At 45.9% G+C, this 27713-nt stretch overlaps 1 protein-coding gene across 1 annotated transcript in view; it reads left to right on the top strand.

The window, feature by feature from the left end:
- Nucleotides 1–27713, top strand: part of cntln (centlein, centrosomal protein) — a 122107-nt gene that overhangs the window by 48324 nt on the left and 46070 nt on the right. The window contains exons 13-17 of the mRNA XM_088302843.1: nucleotides 12694–12794; nucleotides 17684–17781; nucleotides 19573–20114; nucleotides 23322–23397; nucleotides 27351–27438. Coding sequence (XP_088158969.1) covers nucleotides 12694–12794; nucleotides 17684–17781; nucleotides 19573–20114; nucleotides 23322–23397; nucleotides 27351–27438 — 905 coding nt within the window. The remainder of the gene's footprint in view (nucleotides 1–12693; nucleotides 12795–17683; nucleotides 17782–19572; nucleotides 20115–23321; nucleotides 23398–27350; nucleotides 27439–27713) is intronic.

Genomic DNA, 27713 nt, shown 5'->3' with positions numbered 1-27713 from the left:
ATTTCACAATGAGTTATTCAATTTGTGTGTAAATGGGGAAAACATCATTATATACACCTTTTATGGTGTTTTGTGCCGTGAAATTTTTGTAACGTAAAATACATGTAAGGTACAAAACATGCTTTCAATATTTGGCTGCCTTCCAAAAATGGTAAATAATACATGCTTCCCGCTCTGGTCTTCATAAACATTTCAAATGCACTTTAGGAGCATTGTACTCTTCGGTTTTCTTGCCTCCTTTTCTCTCGTTTTGGTGTAACCGATTTCTCGTTTGATCTCGAGAAGCCCTTGTAACTGCAGCACTATCGGTGACCCTTCGTGACGCTCCACACAAAGTTTGGCCTAAAGCCATCGTCTTGGCTCCTCCTGTCTCCCCCGGCCTTCACCTTTCTTCACCTCCTCCATCCTCTCTCCTGTGCCTCTGCGCTTTCTTTCCTCTTTACTTTTCCGCCTCGTCTTTCCCGGTTGCCTCCCCCTGGCCCTCCGCGATGCCGCAGTGTAGGTTGAGGCCAGAATAGTGGTACCCCCTCACACCTCCCCTTCTCTTCGATGCTTCCCCTCTGCTCAGCCCCCTGCCCTGTCCTCCTAATCCCAGCTGAGCTCATTATGATATAGCCCGGCTGCCTCTCTCCAAGCCTGAGCTGTCTGAGTTAATTACAGGCTAGTAGCACTAGTGCCGCTGATGCTGCCTGTTAAGGGATGTCCATCCGCTAGCCTGCCTGCCTGGAACTGAGCAGTTCACTGGATGGTCTGGGGGAAATGGGGGTCAGTGCTTTGGGAGAAGGGTGGGAGGGTTCAGGGGGAACATGCTACACGCAGGGTCCTTGAAAGTGACCTGCGAGGGGAAACCACGAGGGATGACGAGTGCCTGGCCTCTTTTCCTGACGGTGTAACTTGCCTGTCCTGAGGGCTTAGTGTTGATCCCCTTCATGTGCCCCTGACCAGCTACACTTTATTTTTCACATCACAGGCTCTCTCAGGTCAGCCCAGTTACACTGTCAGGTTACATTTGATCACCAGAAACTTCTGGTTAGTGGGATGAAACTCTTAATTGTGGTCAAAGTGCATGGTGTGTTGTGTTGGTCACAGGAAAACCAAGACAAGTGCAGTCGGTTCTCAGCAGGGTTAGAATATTTTTCAATCTACTTACTCTTTAGTTCATTTGGTACTTTGTCGGTGCTCAGTGCAATCTCTGTCTCTGTGGCCTGGTACCAAATGGGCCTTGCCACGGAACGGTCATTGCGGACCACTGGACTACAGCACGTTCCTACTGCGGTTAAAATTTGGTTTCTTTCGCTGCCGTAGGAAACGAGGTTCTGTTATACACCATTCAGTGTAAGATTAGACACATCTGTCTTTGCAAAAGTAGATCCATCACGAAGCACAAACAGCCCAATTTTCAGAAAGTTGAACTCGTGGGGCAAGTCGTCACAGCTTGCTCCTCCGTTGACCGTGTGATGATGATTACGCTTGTGAAGGTTATGCTGTGCAAGTGTCGGGCAATAATCAACTAATGGCTAATTAACTCCCGCTAGTTGAGAATTTAGGACCAAATGAAGACCCATTTAAAAGCTTTAAATGCCAGTGGTGTTCATCCGTCCATTTGTCTTTTTGTTTTCGTTGCCTTCTTTGTCATGGGACTACGCGCAGATGCTCCTGATCACCTCTTCTGCAAACAACGCTTATAAAACACCTTCCAGTGGTCCAAAATGACTCTTTGGCTCTGCGAGTACAGCTGGGTTAACTCCTGCGCAGTTGGTCCCACACAGCGCTAAGAGAAGGTTAGCTCCTCCTGTAATATTTGCTCCGTAATTCAAGGTGGAGTGAGGAGGTGAAAAATGGGGTTTAATTGACTTTCACTCCGACCAGCGACTAAATTAAGATGCATTTTGACCTCAGAAACATTTCACCTCATCAAGGACTGCGCATTGTGTGTTTGGGCTGCACAAAGTGTTGCAAATTTAGCTTCAATGTAATTCATCTCACCATAAAAGATTTCCTTCACAGAGGGTACTACTGGCAAGTTCTTAAACATGGTACCCACATCCAAAATAGGATTTTCAATATCTTGATTTAAACTGTGACAACCTCAATGCAGACTGAGAAACAATCAAATATATTCATACATCTTAATGACCAGCACAGCACGCAACAACACAGAACAATATTGATATCCCAAACCTAATTGGCTATCGTCCTGGTCACAACACAGAACATTTACATTTAAAATTGCTGGCCTGAGCAACTCAGGGAAGAAAAATCACTCTTAACACATCCCACACAGCACGATAATCGCTCAGGATTATCTTCAGAGACATCCGATATTTTATTCGTTGCTGATAATCGAGCTCTAAATAGGCCCAATTGTTGAAGTGTGTGTTCTGTAACTGGCTTTAGGTCAACCACCACAATCGTTATCCAATACAACAATTTTTTATCACAAACTCTATCATCATGTGTTTGTGAAATTGCCATTGTGTTGTTTCCTTTTGTTATGAAGAATTTGTTAAAATGACCAAAACAAAGATTGTTGTAAACGTTTTCACAAGTTCTAAAAATGTATCATGAATCAATGAAATGTTGCCAAATCCGTATTGCGCTCTGCAACTACTATAATAACTACATTATAATAATATTGTTAAAATATATTCGTAAACTACCACGATTATCACTTGTCACTCAAAATATTCGCTATCTGCTAACTAACTAATATGGCTTTTTAATTGTTGCATTTATTGTACGAGAAACACATCTTCAGTATGTTCATAGGTTAATCCTTCCCTCACATGAGAGTGGAAAGATTTATTACTGTGAAATTTGATTTCTACATCAGCCATTAACAACCTAGTGTCAAATAGTGTCAAATTATACAACAAACGTTTCTGTTTTTATTTATTTATTTATTTATTTTTTTGATTGAGATGTCCTCGTGGTTGACTGGTAAGAAAGTAAACGGCAAAGTGGGCTCAAAAAACCCGCAGTGGGATCCTTTTATCTGCCTCATTATGCGCCTTTCTCCTCTCTGTGTCCACGCTTGTTAATTGTTGTAAAAGGTTTGTTGGTAAAAAGAGGCAGGGATTATTTAGGCCTCATAAGTAGAGTAAACACATGCAGTGCGCCCTCAGACTTAAGATGCTGCACTCAGACAACATCAAAGCATAAATTAGCCAGCGTTTACTGGCGGGGGGAAAAAAAAGCCTTTGAGATCATTTGCACTGCTGCCGCGGCAACAGCAGCAGTGTGAGATCCTTTACACGGTGACCATTATGGACATGAACCTCCCCAATGAGCGACGTTGACTCTAATTAAGTTTAATCAAGTTTACCACCATGTTACTCATCTTTCTGCTTGTTTCATCTTGAATTGCTAAAAGGTAATACAAGTAATGAGTGTCTTTTGCCCCCACCCTCGGACCCAGGCAGAAAGGAGGGACATATTTTGCTCGCACAAACAGAATGTTTTATGCATGTTTTTAAATCAGTCTACGAAGGATTTTCCCCTTCATTAATTATTTGGGAAATTTATTATTTTACGGGGGAGGGGGGTGGGGCAATTTTGCTTTGCACTTTATTATAATGGATGGTTCAGTGTTACCATCCGGTCTGAGCCGCTCTCAACGTCAAAATAAATTAAAATATTAATTATGCACTTATTTCTATAAAATCAAATTCAGAAATATAATACATTCCTTGGAAAGATGCTTTTCTTAAATATCCCCATAGTTAAATATTGATTACTTTAGTTGGACATCATCAACATGAAAATACATTCTAATGGTGGAACTTCATCACAGCCCCTTTCACACAGAGATCCTGCAAATTTGTCATAACTGCAGATCCAGAATTGTGCCTGTGACTTTAATACAGAACCGCGAGCTCCACTGAATCCCATTGTCAGATTTATATTCAGAGAAGAAGACGCAAGTGGGATTGTTTTCTCCTTTTCCTCTGATACTACATCTGAAGGTTGGAGATTACCAGATCAACATGGTCCTTTAAATCTGCAACACAGAACATGCTTGATTTTTATAGGCATTGCTAAACTGGCTTGACTATTTCCCTCATCTTAAATACAGCGCCAGGCTATGAACTCTGCATTTCAGCCACTTGAGACTCCCTCAGAACAAGGAGCCCTCTAGCTCAAGTTTGACTACAGGGGTATCCCCCAACAGCCCTCAAAACAAGATTGTTTTTCCAACAATGGAAATGCCAGAGGTCCTTCCACTTTCTTCCCTTGATTCCTTGTGAATTCTTGTGTTGCGAGCAAGTGCTCTGTGTGCTCTTCCAGGTGCAAGCACAATGGCTGTGAAGGATGCAGCTGTGTTGCACACCCTTGTGGATCGAAGCCGGCGGTGTGTGCTTGGTGCAGCATAGGTTGACTTGACATCAAATGACATGGCGGCTATTGCTCTGGGCTAAAGCTGTAGCGCTCCACAAGAGAGAGATTTTTTTTTTTTTTTCCAAAAATGGGGCCAAAAGAGCAACTTGAAACACAGACTACAAGTGTCGTCCACATCACCAAGCACCCAGTTGTGTCTGTCTGTTCCCTTTACTTTGGTTTCTGCAAAAATCTGTTCTTGCTCTCAAATCTTCCGATTGTTGTTGACCTTTAAAGACATGTTGTCCAGTAGAAGTCCAGTACAGCCCCTCAAGGTAAGAACTGCACTGACATACCTTATAGGGCTACAATTTATACTCCAATGTAACTGTTTAGACTTTTTCAGGGACTGAAAAGATACTGGTATGTTTCCAAAACGTCTAAGTCAATAGTCCCTTTTATGCAGCCTGTTCAAATCGGGATGTACACTAATGGAGGAAATGTAGTGAAGAGACCAACCCCTGTCACAAATGACGACCCCCATATAAAAAATTAGTAATTGCCTCTATCAATAGTTGAAAGTGTAACTATACTATAAACTATGATGGTTTAACATACCGTATTTTCTGGACTATAAGCCTGCTTCTTTTTTTCTAGAACCATGCGGCTAATACAACGGTGCGGCTTTTCTGTGGATTTTTCTTCGGTAGGGGCGCTCTGTAGTTCAGAGAATACGCTAAATAAATCTTGTTTTTTTTTTATTTATTTTTTTTTGTCAGGAGTCGTCTTGCGGCGATGAGGAGGTGGACCCAAGAAGCGAGGAAGCAGGGGTAGGTGAAGCTTTAAGGAGATTTATTGTGGAGCTTGGTGGGGACGAACAACGGGGCGTGGGCAAAGAAACAACACAGGCAACGGAACGAGACTAACTGGACGATGACAAGGACCAAACACGAGACGGGAACGAGCCAGGCGGACAGGGAACGAAGACAAGTGCAACAACGGCAGCGAAGCGCAAGTCGTGAGAGTCCGAGGTGACGTGGCAACAGGAGGCAAACAGGGTAATGACCCGACACTGCGTTGTCGGTCTGGAAGGTTTAAATAGTCCGGGTACTTAGGGGAGCAGATGGGAAGCAGGTGCGTGATGATGACTAGGAACAGGTGCGTGATGATGACTAGGAACAGGTGCGTAGCTGGTGAGAACGAAAACAATAACAAAGGCACATGGCAGGGAGGTGATGAAAACAATAACAAAAGGCACATGGCAGGAAGGAGGGAAGAAAATAACAACAAAAACACTGACGTGGCAGACACGGGTCATGACAGTACCCCCCCCTCAAGGGACGGCTTCCAGACGTCCCAAACGAAAACAGTCAAAAATGAAACCAAGTCCAAGAACGAGGGTGGGCGGAAGGGGGCCGGTAGGTGGGACCAAGGCCCGCGAACTAGGCCGGTCTGGCGGATGTCCAGGGGGCCAGACCAGCGAGCCCCGACGGGGCCATTCGGGCGGACGTCCGGGAGGCGGGACCAAGGCCCGCGAACTAGGCTGGTCTGGCGGATGTCCAGGGGGCCAGACCAGCGAGTCCCGACGGGGCCATTCGGGCGGACGTCCGGGAGGCGGGACCAAGGCCCGCGAACTAGGCCAGTCTGGCGGATGTCCAGGGGGCCAGACCAGCGAGTCCCGACGGGGCCATTCAGGCGGGCGTCCGGGAGGCCCGATCAACAAGTCCACCCGTGAACACTCAGGCGGACGTCCGGGCGCACCCGAGACCGGAACGTGGAGCGGCGGCTGGTCGTCCAGCCCCGCCGAGTCAGGAACGTGGAGCGGCGGCTGGTCGTCGAACCCCGCCGAGACAGGAACGTGGAGCGGCGGCAGGTCGTCGAGCCCCGCCGAAGCAGGAACGTGGAGCTGTGGCTGGTCGTCGAACGCCGGCGGGACGGGAACTTGGAGCGGCGGATGATCGTCGAGTGCCCGCGGGACAGGAACGTGGAGCGGCGGCTGGTCCTCGAACCCCGCCGAGACAGGAACGTGGAGCGGCGGCTGGTCCTCGAACCCCGCCGAGACAGGAACGTGGAGCGGCGGCTGGTCCTCGAACCCCGCCGAGACCGGAACGTGGCCCGGCGGCTGGTCCTCCAACCCCGCTGAGACAGGAACGTGGAGTGGCGGCTGGTCCTCGAACCCCGCCGAGACCGGAACGTGGCACGGCGGCTGGTCCTCCAACCCCGCTGAGACAGGAACGTGGAGCGGCGGCGGTTCGTCGGATGCCGCCGAGGCAAGGGCGGCAGGCGGCGGCTGGTCATCGTCCACCGCTGAGGCAGGAATCTGGAGCGGTAGTGGATCGTCGGACGCCGCCGACACGGAGGCGAGAAGTGGCGGTGGTTCATCTGGCACCGCAGGGCCAGAGGCGAGTGGCGACGGCGGTTCATCGGACGCCGCCGAGAACGGGACTTGGAGCCGCGGCGGGCCGGGCGCAGCGGGGACCGGGACTGGTAGCGGACGCAGGGCGTGCTCCGCCGCGACAGGGACTTGTGACGGACGCAAGGCGTGCTCCGCCAGAACTGGGACTTGTGGCGGACGCGGGGCCTGCTCCGCCGGAACAGGGACTGGGGGCGGACGCAGAACGTGCTCCGCCGGGATAGGGACTTGTGGCGGACGCATGGCGTGCTCCGCCGGAACAGGGACTTGTGGCGGACGCAGGACGTGCTCCGCCAGAACAGGGACTTGTGGCGGAGGCATGGCGTGCTCCGCCGGAACAGGGACTTGGGGCGGACGCATGGAGTGCTCCGCCGGAACAGGGACTTGCGGCGGACGCAGGACGTGCTCCGCCGGAACAGGGACTGATGGCGGACACAGGGCGTGCTCCGCCGGGACAGGGACTGATGGCGGACACAGGGCGTGCTCCGCCGGGACAGGGACTGGTGGCGGACGCAGGACGTGCTCCGCCAGAACAGGGACTTGTGGCGGACACAGAACGTGCTCCGCCAGAACAGGGACTTGTGGCGGACGCATGGCGTGCTCCGCAGGAACAGGGACTGATGGGGGACACAGGGCGTGCTCCGCCGGGATAGGGACTTGTGGCGGACGCAGGACGTGCTCCGCCGGAACAGGGACTTGTGGCGGACGCAGGACGTGCTCCGCCGGAACAGGGACTGGTGGCGGACGCAGGGCGTGCTCCGCCGGACCAGGGACTTGTGGCGGACGCATGGCGTGCTCCGCCGGAACAGGGACTGGTGGCGGACGCAGGGCGTGCTCCGCCGGAACAGGGACTTGTGGCGGACGCAGGACGTGCTCCGCCGGAACAGGGACTGATGGCGGACACAGGGCGTGCTCCGCCGGGATAGGGACTTGTGGCGGACGCAGGACGTGCTCCGCCGGAACAGGGACTTGTGGCGGACGCAGGACGTGCTCCGCCGGAACAGGGACTGGTGGCGGACGCAGGGCGTGCTCCGCTGGACCAGGGACTTGTGGCGGACGCCGAACGTGCTCCGCCAGAACTGGGACTTGTGGCGGACGCATGGCGTGCTCCGCCGGAACAGGGACTGGTGGCGGACGCAGGGCGTGCTCCGCCGGAACAGGGACTTGTGGCGGACGCAGGACGTGCTCCGCCGGAACAGGAACTTGAAGCGCTGGCGAGGCGCCGGAGCGGGGGTCAGCAGCTCTCGGGAGGCCAGAACAGGCCCCAGCAGCTCGGGGGGAACCGGGACGGGGCTTATCATCTGGCGGGGAGCCGGAACGGGACTCATCTGCTGGCGGGGAGCCGGCACGGGGCGCGGCAGCTGGCGGGGAACCGGAACGGGGCTCGGCAGCTGGCGGGGAGCCGGGAAGGGGCTCAGCAGCTGGCGGGGAGCCGGGAAGGGGCTCAGCAGCTGGGGAGAAGCCGGAACGGGGCTCAGCAGCTAGCGGGGAGCTGAGACGGGGCTCAGCAGCTGACAGGGAGCCCGGACGGGACGCTGCGGCTGGCAAGGAGCCGGGACGGGACTCAGCAGCTGGCGGGGAGCCGAAAAGGGGCTCAGCAGCTGGGGAGGAACCGGAACGGGGCTCAGCAGCTAGCGGGGAGCTGAGACGGGGCTCAGCAGCTGGCAGAGAGCCGGGATGGGACGCTGCGGCTGGAGAGGAGCCGGGACAAAGCTCAGTAGCTGGCGGGGGGGCGACAGAGGGCCGGATGCAGCAGTCGGTCCGGGCACAGCCGAACCGGGGGCCCTGATCCCTATCAGCCTGCCGCCATAGGGAATCAGGGGAATGGGGAACACGCGGGACCAAGGTTACAGGGGCTGGTGAACGCGAGCTAGGGGGTGCCAGGGGAACGTGAGCAGGTGCTAAAACCGATGGTGAACGAGGGGAACGACGTGGCCGTGATCTACGTGATTTGGGACGTGAAGTGCGCGAGGTGGATTGGGAGGTGGTCTTGGAAGACTCAAACGAAAAAGGTGTCAGGAATGGTTCGGGGGGGAAAAAGTGACTGGTACTAACTGTGTCCGGGTGGCGCTGAGCGTCTAACAAGGCGTAGATGTGGTCTGCATCGTACTCGTGATCCGAGTCGACAAAAACGTGCGGGGCATAGTGCTCAGAATCATATGCTAAATCATTATCAACTAAAGCGTGAGTGGGTGAATTGGCCTGGTGATCAAAATTGTCGTCGTAATCGGAATCAATGGTACAGTGTGGAGGAAGGTCGGGAAGGAAGACGAGGGCGTTACCGTGAAAGGAAGACGAGGTACGGGGCTGGTCGGCAGGCTGGTGAGGGGCAGGCACCGGAGGCTGCACGGTCGGTGCAGCTGACGTGGGGGCTGCATGGGTTGCTGCAGCTGACGTGGAGGCGACGTGGATTGCTGCTACGGACGTGGAGGCGACGTGGGTTGCTGCTACGGACGTGGAGGCGGGACGACTTTCAGCCAGCTGTCGGTCGGCCAGCTGTGCCAGCCTCATGCTCTCCACCATCTTGACCTCCAGCTCCACCATCTGAGCTGTCAGCTCCATGATAGTCTCCCGGGGTGGTACCGCGGCGGCGCCCTTCTCCGCGATCGAGGCCACCTGCTCCGCTATCTGGGCCAGTCGTGCGCCCAGCTCAGCGCGGCGGGAGTCCAAAAGGTAGGCGGTCTTTTCGAACAAGTCCTCGTAATCTGGGGAAGCGGGTAGCGTGGCAGACGTGGCGCTGAGCTGATCGGCGGGTTGGTGGGGGGGGTCCGTGCGGCGGTGTCCATGACGCCGCCGCGAGCCCCTCGCTGGGTCCTTTTTTCGGGGTCGGGTCATTCTGTCAGGAGTCGTCTTGCGGCGATGAGGAGGTGGACCCAAGAAGCGAGGAAGCAGGGGTAGGTGAAGCTTTAAGGAGATTTATTGTGGAGCTTGGTGGGGACGAACAACGGGGCGTGGGCAAAGAAACAACACAGGCAACGGAACGAGACTAACTGGACGATGACAAGGACCAAACACGAGACGGGAACGAGCCAGGCGGACAGGGAACGAAGACAAGTGCAACAACGGCAGCGAAGCGCAAGTCGTGAGAGTCCGAGGTGACGTGGCAACAGGAGGCAAACAGGGTAATGACCCGACACTGCGTTGTCGGTCTGGAAGGTTTAAATAGTCCGGGTACTTAGGGGAGCAGATGGGAAGCAGGTGCGTGATGATGACTAGGAACAGGTGCGTGATGATGACTAGGAACAGGTGCGTAGCTGGTGAGAACGAAAACAATAACAAAGGCACATGGCAGGGAGGTGATGAAAACAATAACAAAAGGCACATGGCAGGAAGGAGGGAAGAAAATAACAACAAAAACACTGACGTGGCAGACACGGGTCATGACATTTTTCCTCTTGGGTCTGTTCTGTTTTAATTAGCAAAATTGTTGCCGTCTTAAAATGCACTGTTTTAACAATCTGTTTATATACCTTTATTTGCATTCACAGTACAAAATCGTTCTGGAAATGCCGTAAAGAACAAATTTTTTTCAACATAGAAAACTGCGGCTTATATGCAGGTGCACCTTATTGCCCGGCAAATACGTTACTTCCTCGCCGTTGTGCTAAATAAACCAATGAAGTCCATCTTGAGAAATCCAGTGACCTTTCCATCGAAATCCACGTCTCATGTGACTGCAACACGCCTGATCTGATTAACGTAGTGAACATGTAAATGGCCGATCGGAATAAATTCTGATGTATGGCTTCAACTAACTTCCTTGACACCAATTTATACTTTCCCTTTAGAAAGGGTTGTGGAGGCATTTTGTGGCTTCTGAAACCGCAGAGTTTTTCTATGAAAATCTTAAGACTGGTTCTCCAGAGAAAAGCCACAAAAAAAGGACTTCTTGAACAGCAAACTATGAAAAGGGGTCATTTCAAGCATGTCTCTCTGTCCAGCTGTGTCACTTCCAGATTATTATTATTATCCTATTTTTACAGGACATTGGTGGCATCTTGGGAAGAACACAATTTCCACACAAATAAACGTGAACTGTAAATACGCGGGAGATTACTGTATCCTCCAGTGTCCTGGTCTGCCGAATGACAGCTGTTTCCAAAGTCAATGGCTAGACAGCAGATTCGCGAATTGCGCTCACGTCTCCCACCAAGTGGAAAAGCACACACATGCACCCACAGTTGTGGCATTACTCACCTTCCCTGGGTTTGGTTGTAAAAATAAAGGCAATATGTTCTTTTCCTGCTCTGTTTTGACTGTTTTTCTGTGTAAAAGAGTGTCAAGAATACAAAAAGTATAAATGCGTATTGGAAGCTAACACCCCAGGCTCAAAGTACTTCCTTTTCAAATGAAAATTATTATAAATAAGAAAAAAAAAAACTTTGTTCAAGACGGTGTTTTACAGCCTAAAACGTGAAGGACCTGTCTCCTGCAAATTAGCCACCGCTCAACTCAGCACCTCTACTGCGGAACCAATGCAAAGTACGGTTTTCATTACCATTAAGACGAGAGGAAAAGCTGAATGTGGAATTTTGTGGTCCGTCTGAATGTCGACAATAATCAGACGTCAAGAAAACGGTCTAGATTTACTTATGCACGTTCAGTGCAGCCTTTGTAGCTTCTGTGATCGCCTTGGGTTGGTTTCTCAATGTACGGCGTGTTCGATCCATTAGTTGCACAGCATGCTAATAAAGGATTCCTGGGGAAGAATGTTCTTGGTTTCCAACTCCAGATTTCAAGTGAGACGGGAGGCTCTCAGCCAACAAAGTCCATATCTGCAATTCAATCCTCTCTTCATCACGCAAACACGCTTACCCTTTAACAAAATTGAACGTTTTGCATGTGATTTTGGCTTTGGCATCAATAACACCGGCATCTTGACGTGCATACAAGAGAAACATGAGCTCGGACAGGCATCTTCCACTTACTGCATATTTCAGCTCATTTGTCCCATTAACGGGCGGGACACAGGAGGCAGCGCTGGTGCCTCATCGACTTGAGTTCATTTATGGAGGAAAATCCATAAAGGAGCGACACATATCCATCTGCTTCCTCACCCCCACCCCTCAGGGAGAGTCATTTGTGTACTTATTTAAGCTGCGGTCAGCCATTAGGCCAGGCGTTTACTGGACTGTGAGGGCTAAAAAGCTAATTATTTCCCTTCCCTGTGCAGTGGCTATAACTTTTCCCCAGGTCATTTTCCTGACATTTGGCAGGAAAAACATCTCCCGTAAAATTAAAGTCGTCTCGTTAGTTAATTGCCATTGTGATTGGCGTTGTTCGCGCTCACACAAGTGACCTCTTTAACTCCACAGAGTGGCTCATGCATTTGTCTTTTTTTTTTTTTGTGTGTGTGTGTTTTTTTTTTTTTTTTGTCTCTGCAAATGAGGTTAACAGACGGTAGAATGCCACTCTGCTAGCAGGAGCTTTTTTCTGCCGTTCCACTGTGCAGCAAAGGGGAGGGATAAGAGGTGTGTGTTCTTCAGGTGTGCTCGTCTCAGCGGGTCCGTGTGTGTAACCTCACGAGACGTTCACTTGGTGTCCTAATAATAACTTGAAAGTGCAAAGTCTCCAGAAGGGCTCTGCGTAATTAGCCTTTAGCAGGAATCAAGCTAATTGCGGAGTGGTAATTGGGCACACATTCCAAGTCAGATTGTCTGTAGAGTTGTGCACAAACACACCGCGCGACGACCTCCTACCTTGGCGTTTCATCTCACTTGTCACTTTGATTTCCATGTGAATGAATAAAACACACTTTAATTAATTTCTTCATGTCATCTTTTCTGTGGGGAGGTGAATGTGGAGCATGGGATTCCGGAAGGAAACAAGTAGCAAATGTTCCAACATAAATGGAGGTCACAATGGGATGTAATGGGATATTTGTAGAAAATGTCAAATTGGTCTCATTATGCAGTGTGAAGGAATTAAAAAAACAAAATGCACCTTTTTGTCACTTAATGCAGGGCCGGCTTAGAAGAGGAACTGGACATGCTGCGAGTCCAGGCTGCGATGGATCAGGCCACGGTGAAGGAGCTGCACCTGTGTCTCACTGAAGAACATCAAGGTGAATCGTTATACATTTTTGATTTGATCTTATTTCTAACGATTACCGAATGTGATGAGACCTAAATTACTCCAAAGTTATTTTCCGTCATCAACGTACCCATGTGTCTGTGCTGTGAGGACAGGAAGTTTGAACAAAATGTAGCGGCTGCCGCAACACGCAAGAAGGGCCTTTTCCATTGTGACACTGCGCTTCAAGTTTAAAAATGTAGAACTCAGGTGCGGCCTTTCTGTGAGGTTAATAGTGGAGGGGCGGGCGTAGTGCTTATAGCAATAGACCAAGTAGTGGGAAATCCATCCATGCTACTTCCTGGTAGCTCGCTAAGCAACCACTACCAAATAAGGGCGAGCCGCCAGTGGAACACCGGTGAACCTGCGCCGTATCCCACGGTGAACACCTAGAAAAACAAGTGCAGTGTATAAATGGCCTTTAAATATTTGAGCCTTTGATATGAATTGTCATCAGTTGGAAGTGAAAAAAAAAAAAGAAAGTTAAACAAGTCGCACCAGGCTATAAGCCGCAGTGTTCTATGTTAAAAAACATTTGTTTGTTTTTTTAACTGCTTGTACAGAATGATTTTGTGCTGTGAATGCACATAAAGGTAAACAAACAGATTCTTAAAACAGTGCATTTTAACATGGGAACAACTTTGCTCATTAAAACAGAACAGACCCAAGAGAGAAAAAAAAATCTAGATTTTTTTTTTTTTTTTTGCGCATTTTCTGAACTATAGCGTGCCCCACCGGTGAAAGAAAAATCCACAGAAAAGCTGTACCGTTGTATTTGCCGCATGGTTCAAAATCTAGGAAAAAACTAGCGGGTTATAGTCCGGAAAATACGGTAGATATATGTCACAATTACTGGTTATGCTATGATTTGCGATTTAATATTACATTTATTGCCAATTTTCTCAAACAACACATTATTTTCTTATATTATAACATTTTCAAACAATTCCAAGAAATATAAACAATACATAGGTTGCATCATGTAGCAGCTATGAACAGAAATGTTACATTTCAGTCAATACGTATCCAGATATAAAATAAGATAACTGGTATATTAGCAATTTAGCTGACGCTCTCAGACCAGAACACGTAAATAGCTGACATCATCATGACGAAGAGCTGGAGATGTCAAGCGTATATTAAAGATAAAGATAAAGATGTCCTGAAATATTTAATCTCATCAATAATAGTTGCACTATTTTGAAAACTGGGTACTGAGTTTTGAGTTCTACACAATAATAAAAAAAGATATATTTTAATCAACTTTGCTAGGGAACAATTATTTTTTTTTTACCTAATATGATATTTTTGTCCAAAGAACATGTACATTAATATGAAATGTAAAACATTTGGGGGTTTAATAAAATGCATTTTCATATACACAATTGCAAATAAATACAAAATTATACTTGACGGCAAGTAGTTTTTAAAAACTTGAGAAACTGCCCCCTCACAAAAAATCATTCGTGCCCACGCGTTATTACAGTAATAGCGTTTATTGTTTTTAATAGTATGATGGAATTTTTGTAAATGTCAGTGTACATTGTGAAGAGAATCGCAAATCAAATCAAAATCGCAAGATGACTTCTTACCGAAATATCACAATAAAATGTTTTCCTAAAATCCTTCAGCCCAATTTGTGACAGCCTTGATTCTTATTTTTAGAAAGAAAGAAACGGGCTGTTCAGATGTTTGAGGCAAATGTCACTTTTGCGAATAAAATATATATTTTCGCAAAATAGCTTGTTTTCTGCATGTACTGGCCCAAAATATGTTATTTGGCTCAAACCAAACCAAGTTCTTCTGCTGATTACAATATCTTATATTTTAAACGTGACAGCACTTTTGACTCCCATCCATGCCAATTTGCGAGGCGAATTAACGAAGCGACTCTCGTTGGACTTAATTGGACAACTCAATTAAGACCTGATCAACCCCACTGCTAATTGATTGCTAGATCAAACACTGTTCATCTTGTCAGCACGAACCGTTCCCGATGTTTAAAAAGCACATCGCTTTTAATTCAGTTTGCAGCCTTTTGTCAGCCGGTGACCACCGCAACCGCCATGGCTTTAATTAAGCAGTTCAATAACAAATCTGTCCTGGATCACTTTAATTTTCCTCACCACCAATGATGGTGTCTGGCGGTTGAGGTGCTAGCATTTCATTAAAAGGATGGCACTAATTAAAATGGAGCGTCCTTTACTATTGACACTCGAGGCAGGAAGTGAAAGTATTGAGTTTCTCGGAAAGGACATTCTAATTTTACATCTTCTCTGACAAATAATCACTCGATGAAGATGTCTTCACATTTTGTGTCATATGGTACATAACTATTACATCTGGTTTGTTTTTTTATTAATAATATGAGTGGATGGTTTCTAATGAGAAAATGATGAGAGCTTTTACTTTTTTAAGTTTTCGATAATGCTTAATTCTTCAGTGAGATGCCAGTTTGATTTCCAAGTTTTTGTGCGACTTTTGAGGCATTAGTTTGGTTTCCAAATTCTACGACCAATATGGAGGTACAGTGAACCCCAGTTTATCACGAGGGATGTCTTACAGACCCACAGTAATAGGTAAAGATCTGCCAATATAGGGAAGCCATATAATTAAGATATAATAAGAACGTTTTAATGAAACACACTGAAACAAAAAAGTGATTAGCACAAAATGTATAAAGAAATACTGTTACTCATTGTAGTAATTGTGTTGGATACTTTGATGTGGCTTTGGTAGGGTGGCGTGTGAGATCCACGAGTCTGCATGTGAGTGTCTTGGTGTGAGCTGTGGCCAACAACAGCTCCTTTGTTTTTGCGTTTGTTATCCTGATGTTTAGTCCGATTGTGGCTCTCCTTACTCACATGCGAGGACATTACACTTAGTATTGTCAAAACCTCCTTTAAAAAAAGCCATGTACTTTAGCATGGGTGACAACAATGAAATGCGGAGGAACAGCATGTAATAGAATGGAATAGGAAAAAAAAAACAAATGCTCCTAAACTAATACCTTTAGTGACAGCTGCCACTGATACGATAACTTTTGGCACGTTTGGAGTCAAAATCTTTTCAATTATTCATCTAATTACTCGTGGGCCGCATCACGAACTGTTTGACTGTAACCCGCATGTCAGGAGCGGTGAGGAGCTCACCTCAACGGTACTGGAAAATAAGTTGGGAGTGACTACAACGTTCACTCGTGAAACCTCTGTGACCTGATCAAAGAGCTGCGGGGTTGAGGCGTTCACACAAGGATTATCTCTAACGAAGGGCAACACATGAAAGGAAGCGGGCCTTTGTGCCATAGCCCATGAACAGACATGGGAGGGGACACTAATGTATGCCGCCGTGCCAGGACCTCCTCCAGCAGCGGGTGACTAGGGAGCCATCGTGTCTTCTTATCAAGGTGATGCAGAGGTGACAACTCCCAATCCGTCGGAGGTGGATAATTTACTCCCAGTGCTGGTCATGTATACCCAACCAACGCAGCAGCCCTCCCGTCCTAGCGGGTGCTCCTTTTGATTGGATGTGACATGCCAGGAAGACAAAAGAGCCGACTAATTTGAAGTAACAAACTTCCCAGGACAAAGCATCAATGCAACACGAGGGAGCAACCGATTTTACTTTGTCCTTCTTTTGTCTTTGACAGTGCCCAGATAACTGACCTGAAATGTGCATGTCAGAACAAATTATTTTCTTTTACCAGAAGAAGATCAACAGTTTGCTTGTTTGCTCTTCTGCAAAACTGTTCATGGAAACTCATAACATAATTTGAACAAGTAGATCACGAGCTGATCCATTTGAATTCATAATTTACTTCAGTTTCACTTATATGCATGCCTGAATGCATGTTGGTATCTCACAGATTGCAGATGTTGCGGAGTTAAATATTGTCAATGAAAATCTCTGATTGCATATCCTCGTATGTTGAACAAAATGGCATTACAGCAGTCATGGCAAACCCAAATCATTAACACACTGAAATTATTTCTGAATACCCAACCCAAGTGGAAAAGGGGGATAAGTGTCTGTTCTAGCTCTAGAACAGGCAAGCTCAGATGATGTCATTACAATATTTTGCCAACGACAACAATTACACTGGTCAACAGCAAATCTTTGGCTTTGTATGTCCCTAAATGCATTTTTGATGCTGATTTCATAAAAAAATATTTTTATTATTATTAGCAGTAGCAGTACAAATGTGTTGATCTGTGTAATTTTATGTTATACGATAATGATGAAATCCATTATCATCTCAATGGAACATTTGTGAACAAAAACTCATCATGTGATTTTATGAGAGACGTTATCACTTCCTCAGCGGACGGGTTGATGTCCCGGATGTGTGGTTAGCGTTGTATGTTGTATATGTTCTCTTTATTTATTTATTTACATTGAGTAGTCTATATGTCATGATTGATAGTGAGAATGTCTTTATAAAATAATATGTAACTCTGTGCATATAAGCTGTCGGTTGTGGAAATCTTGAGCACTACAAAGCCGCGCAGCCCCGAGGCTGTGCAGTGTTCACCAGAGATTGAAGTACTTCTCGCATTTGTTTATGATCCCTTGAGAGAGGTTGCATGTTGTGTGCTTTTTTTCAACATTGTTTTCCCATTTCCTTGTGGACTATTAGATAAACACTCCTGTTATTTAGAATGAAGATGACTATTGCAAAGTGTCTGAAAATTCTTCCCTCTTTCGGTTTGACTGGCAGGAAAGGGGGAAAAAAAAAAGTTCTTTATGAATGTGCCAACAAAGGAAATTAGACCAATAGCAGTGCTAATTGATTTAATGCAGCCCCTTTTTATCATCCTATTGACTGAGCCGCCTGAGTTTGACGCACCGTGTCACAACAAGCATCTTTGTTCTCCTGTGCAGAACTGCTTCGCAAAGTGGAAGAGGAACGCCGGGTCAAAAGCACTTCTCCGAAAAGGCTTTCTGTTTCCTCGAAGCGATTGGAACAGTCGTTTATGAAGGTACAACGCTATGCCATCACTAATTGTTCTATGTCACCAGCAGAAAAAAAAGACAGACTTCGCCATACTTGCAGCACAATGGCTCTGAGAAAATTAGCTTGTAATCTGTCAGGCGTGATTTGAACATGCAGATGGATTTTTTTTTTTTTTTGTTCCTGTCCCATTCTAGTCAGTGGATCGTCATGTCTTCAAGACAACTAAAAATTGTTTTTTTTATTCAATCGACAGTGCATGAGGTTGGATTAAGTTATCAAAAAAAAAGAATTTGCGTCGCTCAACTTTAAAGTCCAATCATTTTCCAATGCTACTTTGTCATCTACCGTCTGCTTTTGTGGTATTGTCTCTTCTCGGGTTGGCTACAAGTCTGATTTCCTAATAACGGGTGCAAACATGATTGCTCCCACGAATAGAAGTGAAAGCAGAGCTGACCTGCGCCTGCTGAACATCCAAAATTGCCCACGCAGCTCATTTCTGTGCCTTACGGGAGTAGTATTGGGACAGCTGTGACGCAGTTGGTAGAGGGTGTCATCCAGTGACAAAAGGTTTTGACTTCCGGTTTGATTGTCCACTGTCAAAGGTGGCAAGACGCTGAACCCCAAGTTGCCTCCTGGTTATTAGTGTTGTAGTAATAACATTTTTCATATTGATGAATTTAGCATGCACAAACCTAACACAAATCCTTAAATACGTTGTTTGAAAGGCAGGTACAAATTGCTCCCAGCACTTTTCTTTTTTTGAAATTCCCAAAATAAAAGTCAGTGTGCGATCTCATCTATTGAGTAATACAATTATGCAGCTTGCATCTAGACATTTAATTTCAGCACACTATAACATTTGATTCTAACCTCTCAGAGAATATTTTTTACTTGTGCTGTCCCAAGTTTTGAATCCAAATTACACAAGATGGACAAACACCTCTAATTCACATGTTCTAGGGGCAAATTAAACTACAATACATATAAATGTAGTCAATAAAAGTAAATAAAATGTGGCTTTTATGTAGTTGCTGGCTAGTCCAGAATTGTTGAACGATAGCTTTCTTTTCTGTTTCTCTTCCGTTTCTTTGTCTTCCGCTGACACTTCCAATTCCATCACTTTGTTTTGCGCTTTCTGTGCTCTCCCTAATGTTTATTTGTGAAAACAATCAATGCTATCTAAAGCACAAAACCCTCTTCTATATGTCGCAGTCTCCACCATTTTAACACTTGTTGCCACGAATGCATGCCAAAAAAGCATCCAATCGATTAGCAAGTGAGTACACACGCGGCAGCTATTGGGATCTTAGTACATTAAATCCTAAATCTTCCAAATCTTGTCTACTTTGGGTTCATTTGAAAGGGTGGTTTGCAGTTTTACAACTGCTCGCAAGATTTGAATACTATAACATTAACTCTATCACTTTGTCGTTTATTTTTTTACAATGTACAATGAATCAAATATCAAAATGAAGAGAACCTGTCGAGCAGAAATGTTGCCAATTTTTAGCCAGGGCAGAAAATCAACCATCACTTTGGCCACAAGGTCATCACAGTTTGACCTCTTTTCCAACACGGGTACACTTTTGTGTTGGACTCAGAAAATGCACGGCAAAACATACTTGTAGAGTTCATCCTATCGATGCTCATTGAGCTGAAATATCTAGAGATTCAATTACGTTTGTGACGTCATTGCGCAGTGGTCTTTTCGATCTTTTTTCAATTTCAGTTAATATATCTAAAGGACTTTTACCATTTTGGCAGATGTGCAAAACTCAGTTATACCAATGAGGTTTCAATTCCTTGATTCCCCAAGATTGAGCAGCTGGAGTGGAGAATGATGTCCCTGGAGGGTGAGATGGAACTCCTGAGAGAAGAGAAGCAGCAACTCCTTGAGGCCAACGAAGACCTGGTCCGCGACTGCCGCCGACTCCAAGACTCGCTGGATCATCTGCAAACCCAGGAAGCTGTCCGCCTACAGACAGCCCATGCGGAGGCCCAGGCCCAGGCCTCGGCCCAGGGGGAACGGCATCGCGGCGAGGTCGCAGCTCTCCAATCCCGACTGGCCGCCTCTCACAAAGAGACCACAGAACTCCATCGGCGACTCCTGAAGCTGAGGCAGGAGTTTGGCGTTCTCAGGGCTGCCAGGGACTTCTACAGGAAACGTGCGGCGGGACCAGCGCGGCCGAGTGTGATCACTGGCAACGTCAGCGGCAAGACTGGGTTGAAAACAATTAGGCTCAGGGGTTCATTACGCCAGCGCAGCCACCTAACCGTCATCCCCAATCAAGCCATCAGCCGGCAAGGCCGTAGCCCCAGTCCCTCGAAGGACGAGTGGGAGGACATGAGCGCAGCAAGGTAATGATACACACGCACACTCGCACAAGCTCATTATTTTTAGGTGTTTAGAGTGGGCTGGCGGGCCACGGAGCATCGAGGGGACAACGTGCATATGCAAAGTATAAGCAAATGGGTGATTGAATTTCATCCTCGTCTAGTTGGTATTCAGGAGCCAACGAGGAATACAAGCAGGAATGATAGAGAGACAGTGAGAGGCGGTGGGGGGAACCACTGTCAGATCCCGTCAAGTGTCCTGGGACGGCTTGCTCGGAGCTTATTGACTGAAATTTGCATGCAAAATTAGAAGTCTCTGTGTACAAAGTTGAAGCGGTGCCAGAAAAGCCCTGGGATAAGGGGGCCGCCAAAGTCTTGATACCTTTCAGCGGTGCCATTTTCATGCACGAGTAATGCGGCCCTGGAATTGACAGTTTGGCAGTTTGATTTAATATACTGGTCCTTTGCATATTCACTAACACCCGCTCAGCCCACTACCCACCCTTGACAGCTCTAAGGATCCCCCTGCAAGCACTAAACCACCCACCATACATGCAGCGAACCTCGCCCCGTGCCTCGTTGTGTTGCTTCTCTTGTCGTGTCAATTCACAAATGTGTCTTTGCCACTCTCTCTCTATTCCTACCAAACACTGACACACACACACACTTCTCGACTTGCTTTAATTTATCTGGATAAATTTTGAATGACCCTACTCGGCTCTGTACCAGATGTCTACAAGCTGTTTAACACCCTCTAAATTAAGACCCATCGACAGTAATTATTTCATGTATGTTTTATGCAAAAAAGCCACTGAGCCGTTTATTGAGTGATGGTCGGAATGATTTGATTTCAAACACTCGGAGCTATTGCTGATATTTAGTCCCACCCTCCCCCTCGTCTCCCACTCCCTCTCCCCATGAACGCTCCCTTGCGCTCAGCCCTGCCTCCTTGCCGACTAATTCATCAGACCGTAATCCACCTCGGCCCACTTGAGGCAGTTTAGTGGCGACTGGGTGCAGCAATGCCCCGGCTTTCCTAATGCCCTCCATGTGGCTAATAAGCAGCCATCTAATAGACGCTTTACCTGCAAGGAAGGATCTGAGTGGATTTGCAGAGATGGTGTCTAAACTGAGATGTCGTCTTATTTAAGGCACCTGTCGACTCATTTGTTAGCTTCTCATCTCGCTGCGGCCTGCCTCAGCGATATGTCGGGCAATGCCGTACTTCTGCCTGAAGAAGTTTAACCTAAAATGTGACAAAGGTGTCAGGCCTGCTAAAAGATGCTGACACGTATTTGTTTTCATCCTCTGGCTCTCCTGCTCCATGTCTCTCAAGTTTTAAACAGCTGGAGGCAGTTGACTAGTTTAACCACATCAGCAATTTCATTGCTTGAGGTCGGGACAGAATAAGAGGAATCAGCTTGTTATGGAATCGAGATGGGCATTAACAATTGCTTAGTGGATCAAAAACAATCAATTGGTTTCTTGAAGCAATTGAGGCGAAATGGAGTGCACTGCATTTTGAGGCGCTGTTGATTGATTCTCAACTAGTCTAAAGTCTGAAGAACTGGGCTCACATTAAAATACTTTTTAAAAGTTATATAATCTACAAATTGATCATAACTATTTCTGGTGTATAAAAACAGAGTCAACATGTATCTGTAAGTATACAAAAAAAATCTTTGCTGAGATGGGGAGGCTGTTTTAGAGGTCATCACTTTACAGAGTCCGGTTCTTACTGCCTTATTATAGTGAATATTTGAATGAAAGGCAGTAAATATAGTTCACCATTGAGTAATGAAAGCAATGTCAAGCTGGTCGTCACAGTAAATATTCGCTGCGGTTGATAATTTAAGCAACACGCATAACCTTTATTGCGCCATTTACTTTTGAATGTGATGTACTTAGACAGGAGTGATTAAACAGGAGTGATTAAAGAGAAAATAAATGTCTTTTGAATTTGACACACCTCAGAGAATAGCGTTGCCAAATTTGAATGATTAAAACAAATTGCCAAGCATGTAAAACGAATCTTCAAATTTGTGAAAAATCATTCGGTCATATATAAATCCCATCTGGTCATTGTGGGACTTTCCATGTAGCGACAAGAGGCGCTAGCCACCAGTTAAGACCCTTGAGCATCGTAATAAGTAACTAGCGATGATAACACATAACCTGATGCGAGGGAATGCACTCAAGTTCTTTTATAGTGGGGTAGATGCTACTCATTTTGAAGTGCATGACTGGACACTGTTTTAGCCATGGCCCCCCCCAAAAAAATAAAAAAATATATAATTAAAAAACAGTTCAACGCTGTCTTCACAATGAAGTACGTCAATATGATCAGTCTTTGCCCATGTTGACATGATGATCTTGGAGCATGTATAACATATTTACAAACAAATCTCTGAATTCACTTTAAAGGGTCTTTCAGCGTTCGCCTTTAAATATCTCCACTATGAGATGTGATTTTCTTTACCCACCTAAATGCTGTTGCCACAAACAAGGGGCAAGTTTTTTGCTTTTTTTATTTTTATTTATTTATTTATTTATTTGATTTTTTTTTAATGACATTTTGATATGATGTCAAACCGGCAATGGTGGAGCTTGCAGGCAGCCCAGCTCTACACGAGCACCCGCGCTGGTCCATCTGAACTCCCTCCTGACCAGTTTTAACCCTAACTAGCCTCCGGCCTTGTCATGTTCCTGTTAGATCCCTTTACTGTGGTCTCTCCCTCTGCTGCCTTTCCCCTTGCTCCACCTTAATAAACCCACCGGCGTAAATGTCACTGGTTTCCACCTTCACGTCAAAGGTCACTGTCAATAAACGTGCGTGTGTTTGTGTGTCTCAGAGAGAGCCCTTACCATTGCTGTCCATCAGACGCAACCTGGTTTGCTTCTGCTCAGCCGTGCCTCTCGCACACGTCTGTCACACGTTGGCGGGCTAATGAAGGCCACAGCCGCTCTCATACATGTTGATGCATTCACTGTCGGCAACAGACGCCACACTTTTTCCACTTAATTTACACCCACATTTACACTTCCTGCTTAGAAATTGGATGGGGCATTGATTTTCTGTTAAAAGGTAGGAGGAGAGCTTGAAATGCACATATTTTGCTTGAAGTCAACTAAATCAACCATAAAAGGCAAATTGGATTTTTGGTCCAAGGGTGGTACACAGACAAGCTTGGAGTCAATTCGGACTGTAATGAACTTCAACTTTCTCCGCAGCGACAGTGAGGAATACTCAGACAGCCTCAACAGCGCGCCCTCTGGGACAACGCCTCACACACAGAAGAAGAGGAAGGTGAGCCTACCCTGCTGTTTTGGAGTTTAACATGGATGCAATGTATCCCATTTAGTGCTGCAGCCCATCTATGATAAATCACCTCAGCTGTCAGGTGCATATCTATAAGATCAGCATAGTTTTCACAATTAACGGTCTACGTTTCCTCAATTAACGCTGTTGTGCTACACAAAATTAAAAGTGTAATGATGGTCTGATATGAATATTGCAAAGGGGTGCAAGTCTTAAAAGTTTGGACAAGGCTATTTTACGTTTTGTGTGTGTTTTCTTCCGGTGTTAGGCGAGTGGCAACTCTGTCGTGTAGTCAGAAGGGGGTGCATAGCGTAATAAAAACCTTCGGCATTATAAATTCAACGTAGCTGATGGATGACTGACGGGATTTATTTGAGAATTTGTGGGGACAGGAGGGTTTTGATGCCAGGATTTGCCAACTAGGCCTGGGCAATATGGGCAAAAAATATGATATGAAGTATTTCATATCAGTCAATTTTTATTTAAAATTGAGAAAAAAGGTTGGGTTTAGCTATTTTAGCTAATTTTATTTTGACCTATTTTCCCCCCTTTCCTTACAGTACATGATGTTCTTTTTTTTTCTGTAATATATTGACGAAACATTTAATCGCTACAAGCTTTGCTATTTCATCCACAACTAGATATGACATGATACATTTTTAGAGCGGTGAAAGCTAATGTGCATCTTAATTGGCAATAATTTGCGACCTCGCCACATTGTGTAACTGTGATACAAACTTTGAATTGCCACAAAAAAAAAAAAAAAAAAGTGGCCAAAGCTCAAGCGAGCATGAAAAGTAGCAAGACGGTGTACTTAGCTGAACCAAGGTAGGCCGCGAGGCTGAGGGTTGATCTCCTTTTTCTTCCAGGCTCATGTGTCCTCCATAAACCCTGCCAGCGAGTTGGCAGAAAGAGAAATTAAATGCGCTCAAAAGACTCTGAACCCTTGAATATGTCGTAATGTGGGGGCTTCTTCTTCCAGATTTTTTTTTTAATCGAACATTTGATCAAATGTGTTTTCTATTGATATTGATCACGTGTCTATCACGATTGAGATTGATATTGATTTATCATACAGCCCAAATGCAAACTCTTGTCAAATTTTGGAAAGCTGATTAGATTAAGTTTTTAAAAGGCTGTTAACGTAACAACATCAATGTAGCTTCGCACTAACCTCTGCTTCCAGCCATTCATTATCTCAGCTCTGTTTATTTCAGTTTTTTGGTCAGGGTTGGGGTTGTGGTGCCGGTCACAGTCCTACGCTAATTCTATTGGATTGTTGAAGAGGTGTGTGGCTTAAAGCATTTCAAAAAGGTTTTTGACCGAGCAAAGTGTTAAAAAAAAAAAAATCACTTGAACCATGTCGAGTAAAAAGAGAGAAAACGTTACAGACCTCCTAATCGTAAACCATTGCTGTTTATCCCAAGTCCTCCCTCCTTGAATTATTTTGAGCAAGAAATGAAGGAACATTGATGAGCTGTGCATTTTTTGGCTGAACCTTACAGGATTAGTTGCATCGGTCGCTCCATGTCAACGTTCTAAAATTTTAAACCAACCACTTTCTTTGCACCTTTGTTCGCAAAGGCTTCCCGTCTCTCCAGGCCTTATAGGCCGCTTGGTGCTCTCATGTCCGTCAAATGTCTTCACTGTAGAACATGGTAACCGCAAAACCCCTGACAGAGACTCCTGCAAAGGAGTGAATTCACAAAGGGAAAGAATGAACTTCTTTTACTTTGACAGGTAGAGAGGTATAGTCGTTGAGCCGATTGGCCGTGTCCACATAAACACGTGCTGTTTTTAAGTCCCTGCAAAGTCAAATCATTCATTTGTGTCATTGTTTTCCCCATTTCTGTCTTCCTAATTTTTTTTCTGGGTCGGTTTTGTTTTAAAACGGGAGTTAACCTTTTCTTTACACTAATATGGCATCTGGAGATGACATCATAGTGACTAAGAGCTCAGGTAAGGGTTCACAAGCTAAGTCCTGAACCACTATGACGTCATTTTCAGTCGACAGCACGTGGCAGTACCAGGCAAAATGGCCACTCTGTGAAATTGTTGAAAGCTGGTGGATGTTTCTGCTCAATTCAGATTCCACAAATGCATTAATGAGAATCAGTGTTTAGACTAGTGAGCATATTGTAAAGACATTTTTTGACTTGACTTTCTCTTTAACACGGTACTTCTGAATAGCCTCGCTTTGCCTCCATGTCCTGTCCTGAACCGTCACCTTCAGCGGTCCACTCCATTTCCTCAGGCTTTCTATTTTCAGACATGGCAAATAAGCACATCTCATCAATAACATGAACTATAACTTTTTGAGTGCCTGTAATGCTCTGTTTCACCTGCACTCATCACCACCTTGCCTTGGAAAATTGTCACTCATTTTTCAAGACAGCTCTGAAAAGCCAAAAGCTCAGAGTGAATCTGATGTGCTTTAGAAACAGCAATTATTATTTGACTGTTTAGCAGTGACTTTTTCCTCATTGGTGTCAAGCTCAAGGCCCAGGGGCCAGATCTGGCCCCCCACCTCATTTTATGTGGCCCCCGAAGGGCAAATCATGTACGTCAACTTCCCAGCACATTTTCTTCACTTTTAACAACATTGAGATATGAGATATTGCCATCCTCCCGTATTAAAATAAATTGTTGAACAAACAATTACTTACCTGCTGCTAATTTCAAACCCGGCTTTCCATCAATTTGTTGTGTGTATGTGATAACGCAAGGTGATCATCATTTATATGGGTTCACGGTCATAACTGCCTTTTTAGGTGAACCATAACTACGATGTGGCCTGGCCATAAAATCGAGTTTGACACCCCTGTCATACCGCATTAATCCGTAATTGTGGTAAAGAATGGCGCCTAACCAACGCAACACTGGTCAGACAATCACAGTTTTTCAGATGTTGGAACTTTCAGAGCCGGAGGAAAACTGAAATTTAGTAGAGTTGGCCATCTTCCAATTTTTATTGCAGAAAAAAACAACAACCTTCTTGTAATGCTTGATGACCTTCTCAAAACGCATGTTGTTTATAACCGCAATGTTCAATGTGGATTTCTGTTAATTGTCTATTTGTCTGGGACAACAGAGAACAAACTCAAGAGTGGAGATGCTTTGTGCCAGGGTATATAGCATTGTTGCTAAGTTACATCTGCAATCCCTCTCGTGTAGGGAAGAGAGAAAATTAAGGTTAGAGGAGAAATTAAAGTTCAATTAAAAAAGATGGGACCATCGTCAACTGGCTTTCCAATAGAAAGAGTGGCAATAGCGAGTACACCCGTGTGGAAGCAAATAGGTAGCGCACAGTGGAACTTGTTCCCTTGGTTCCAGCTTCACTAACTGTGCCCGCAGCTCCTCCCAAGCTGATTTGCAGCATGACTCCCATCACCTTCTACAACGAGCTTTGGTCTTTAACAGTTCATCTCCTGTCGCCTAAGCGCGGCTTGGTTTGATCAAACGTGCCGCTGATGAAATCATACCTGACCGTCACAGGAAGCAAACAGAGAGGAGTTAGTGAGGGAGCAGAGTGGAGGGGGGCCGGGGGGGGGGGATCTTCGGAGGAGCTTGCCTCTTTGATGTCACTACAAACGATCTTGCGCTCGGGAGATGTCACACATACGCGCAAATGACTGCACTGAGACATGTCATACTGTAGGAGCGCATCAGGACTCGGAGACAGTGATTGAACAAAGGCGTCCTCCGCAAGCTCCCGTCACGGCTAATATCACTGAGCGACGTTGGCTCCGAAAGTCGGACGAGCTCGCTCAGGTGAATTATTAAAGCAGCGGGTGATTTGTCTTGTCGTGTTAAACCGAGAGCGGCCTGTGATCATGGTGTCGTTATGAGCCGCGTTGCGGGAAGCGCAACATGTCAACCGCTTGTGTTAGATTATGCGCTTGCTTTTCATCCCTGTCTCTTGACTGCTCTTGTGCTTTTAGTTCGACAGGTGTCAGACAAATGCAGACGCACGAATGCTGGCGGCGGCAGCCGATTCGAGAGAGAAGCATCTTGATTTTGCCGATCAAGGTAGTTAACCTTTGCAAGTCACACTTAACCAAAACGACCCCAAAAAGTGACCCTTTAAAATGACTTGAATCTCCGAGTGCTCACCCACTTTCCATACCGGCATTAGCTACACAAGCACAATCTATTGAGATCTAATACAAGAGCTCAAGAAGTGATAGTACTGTAATCCTCAGTTTATTTACAATATCTGTCTTTTATTAATTGATTGGAGTTTTATCGGAGTTTGCCCTGCCGAGAAACCAAAACTGCATCTTATTGACGTAATCCGCTCATGG

Source organism: Idiotropiscis lumnitzeri, chromosome 8 (genome assembly GCF_059441095.1).
Source record: "Idiotropiscis lumnitzeri isolate Australia: NSW breed Sydney's pygmy pipehorse chromosome 8, RoL_Ilum_1.0, whole genome shotgun sequence".
Lineage (NCBI taxonomy): Eukaryota > Metazoa > Chordata > Actinopteri > Syngnathiformes > Syngnathidae > Idiotropiscis > Idiotropiscis lumnitzeri.
The sequence above is the reverse complement of the archived record's forward strand: the minus strand, read 5'-3'. Positions and strand labels throughout refer to the sequence as shown.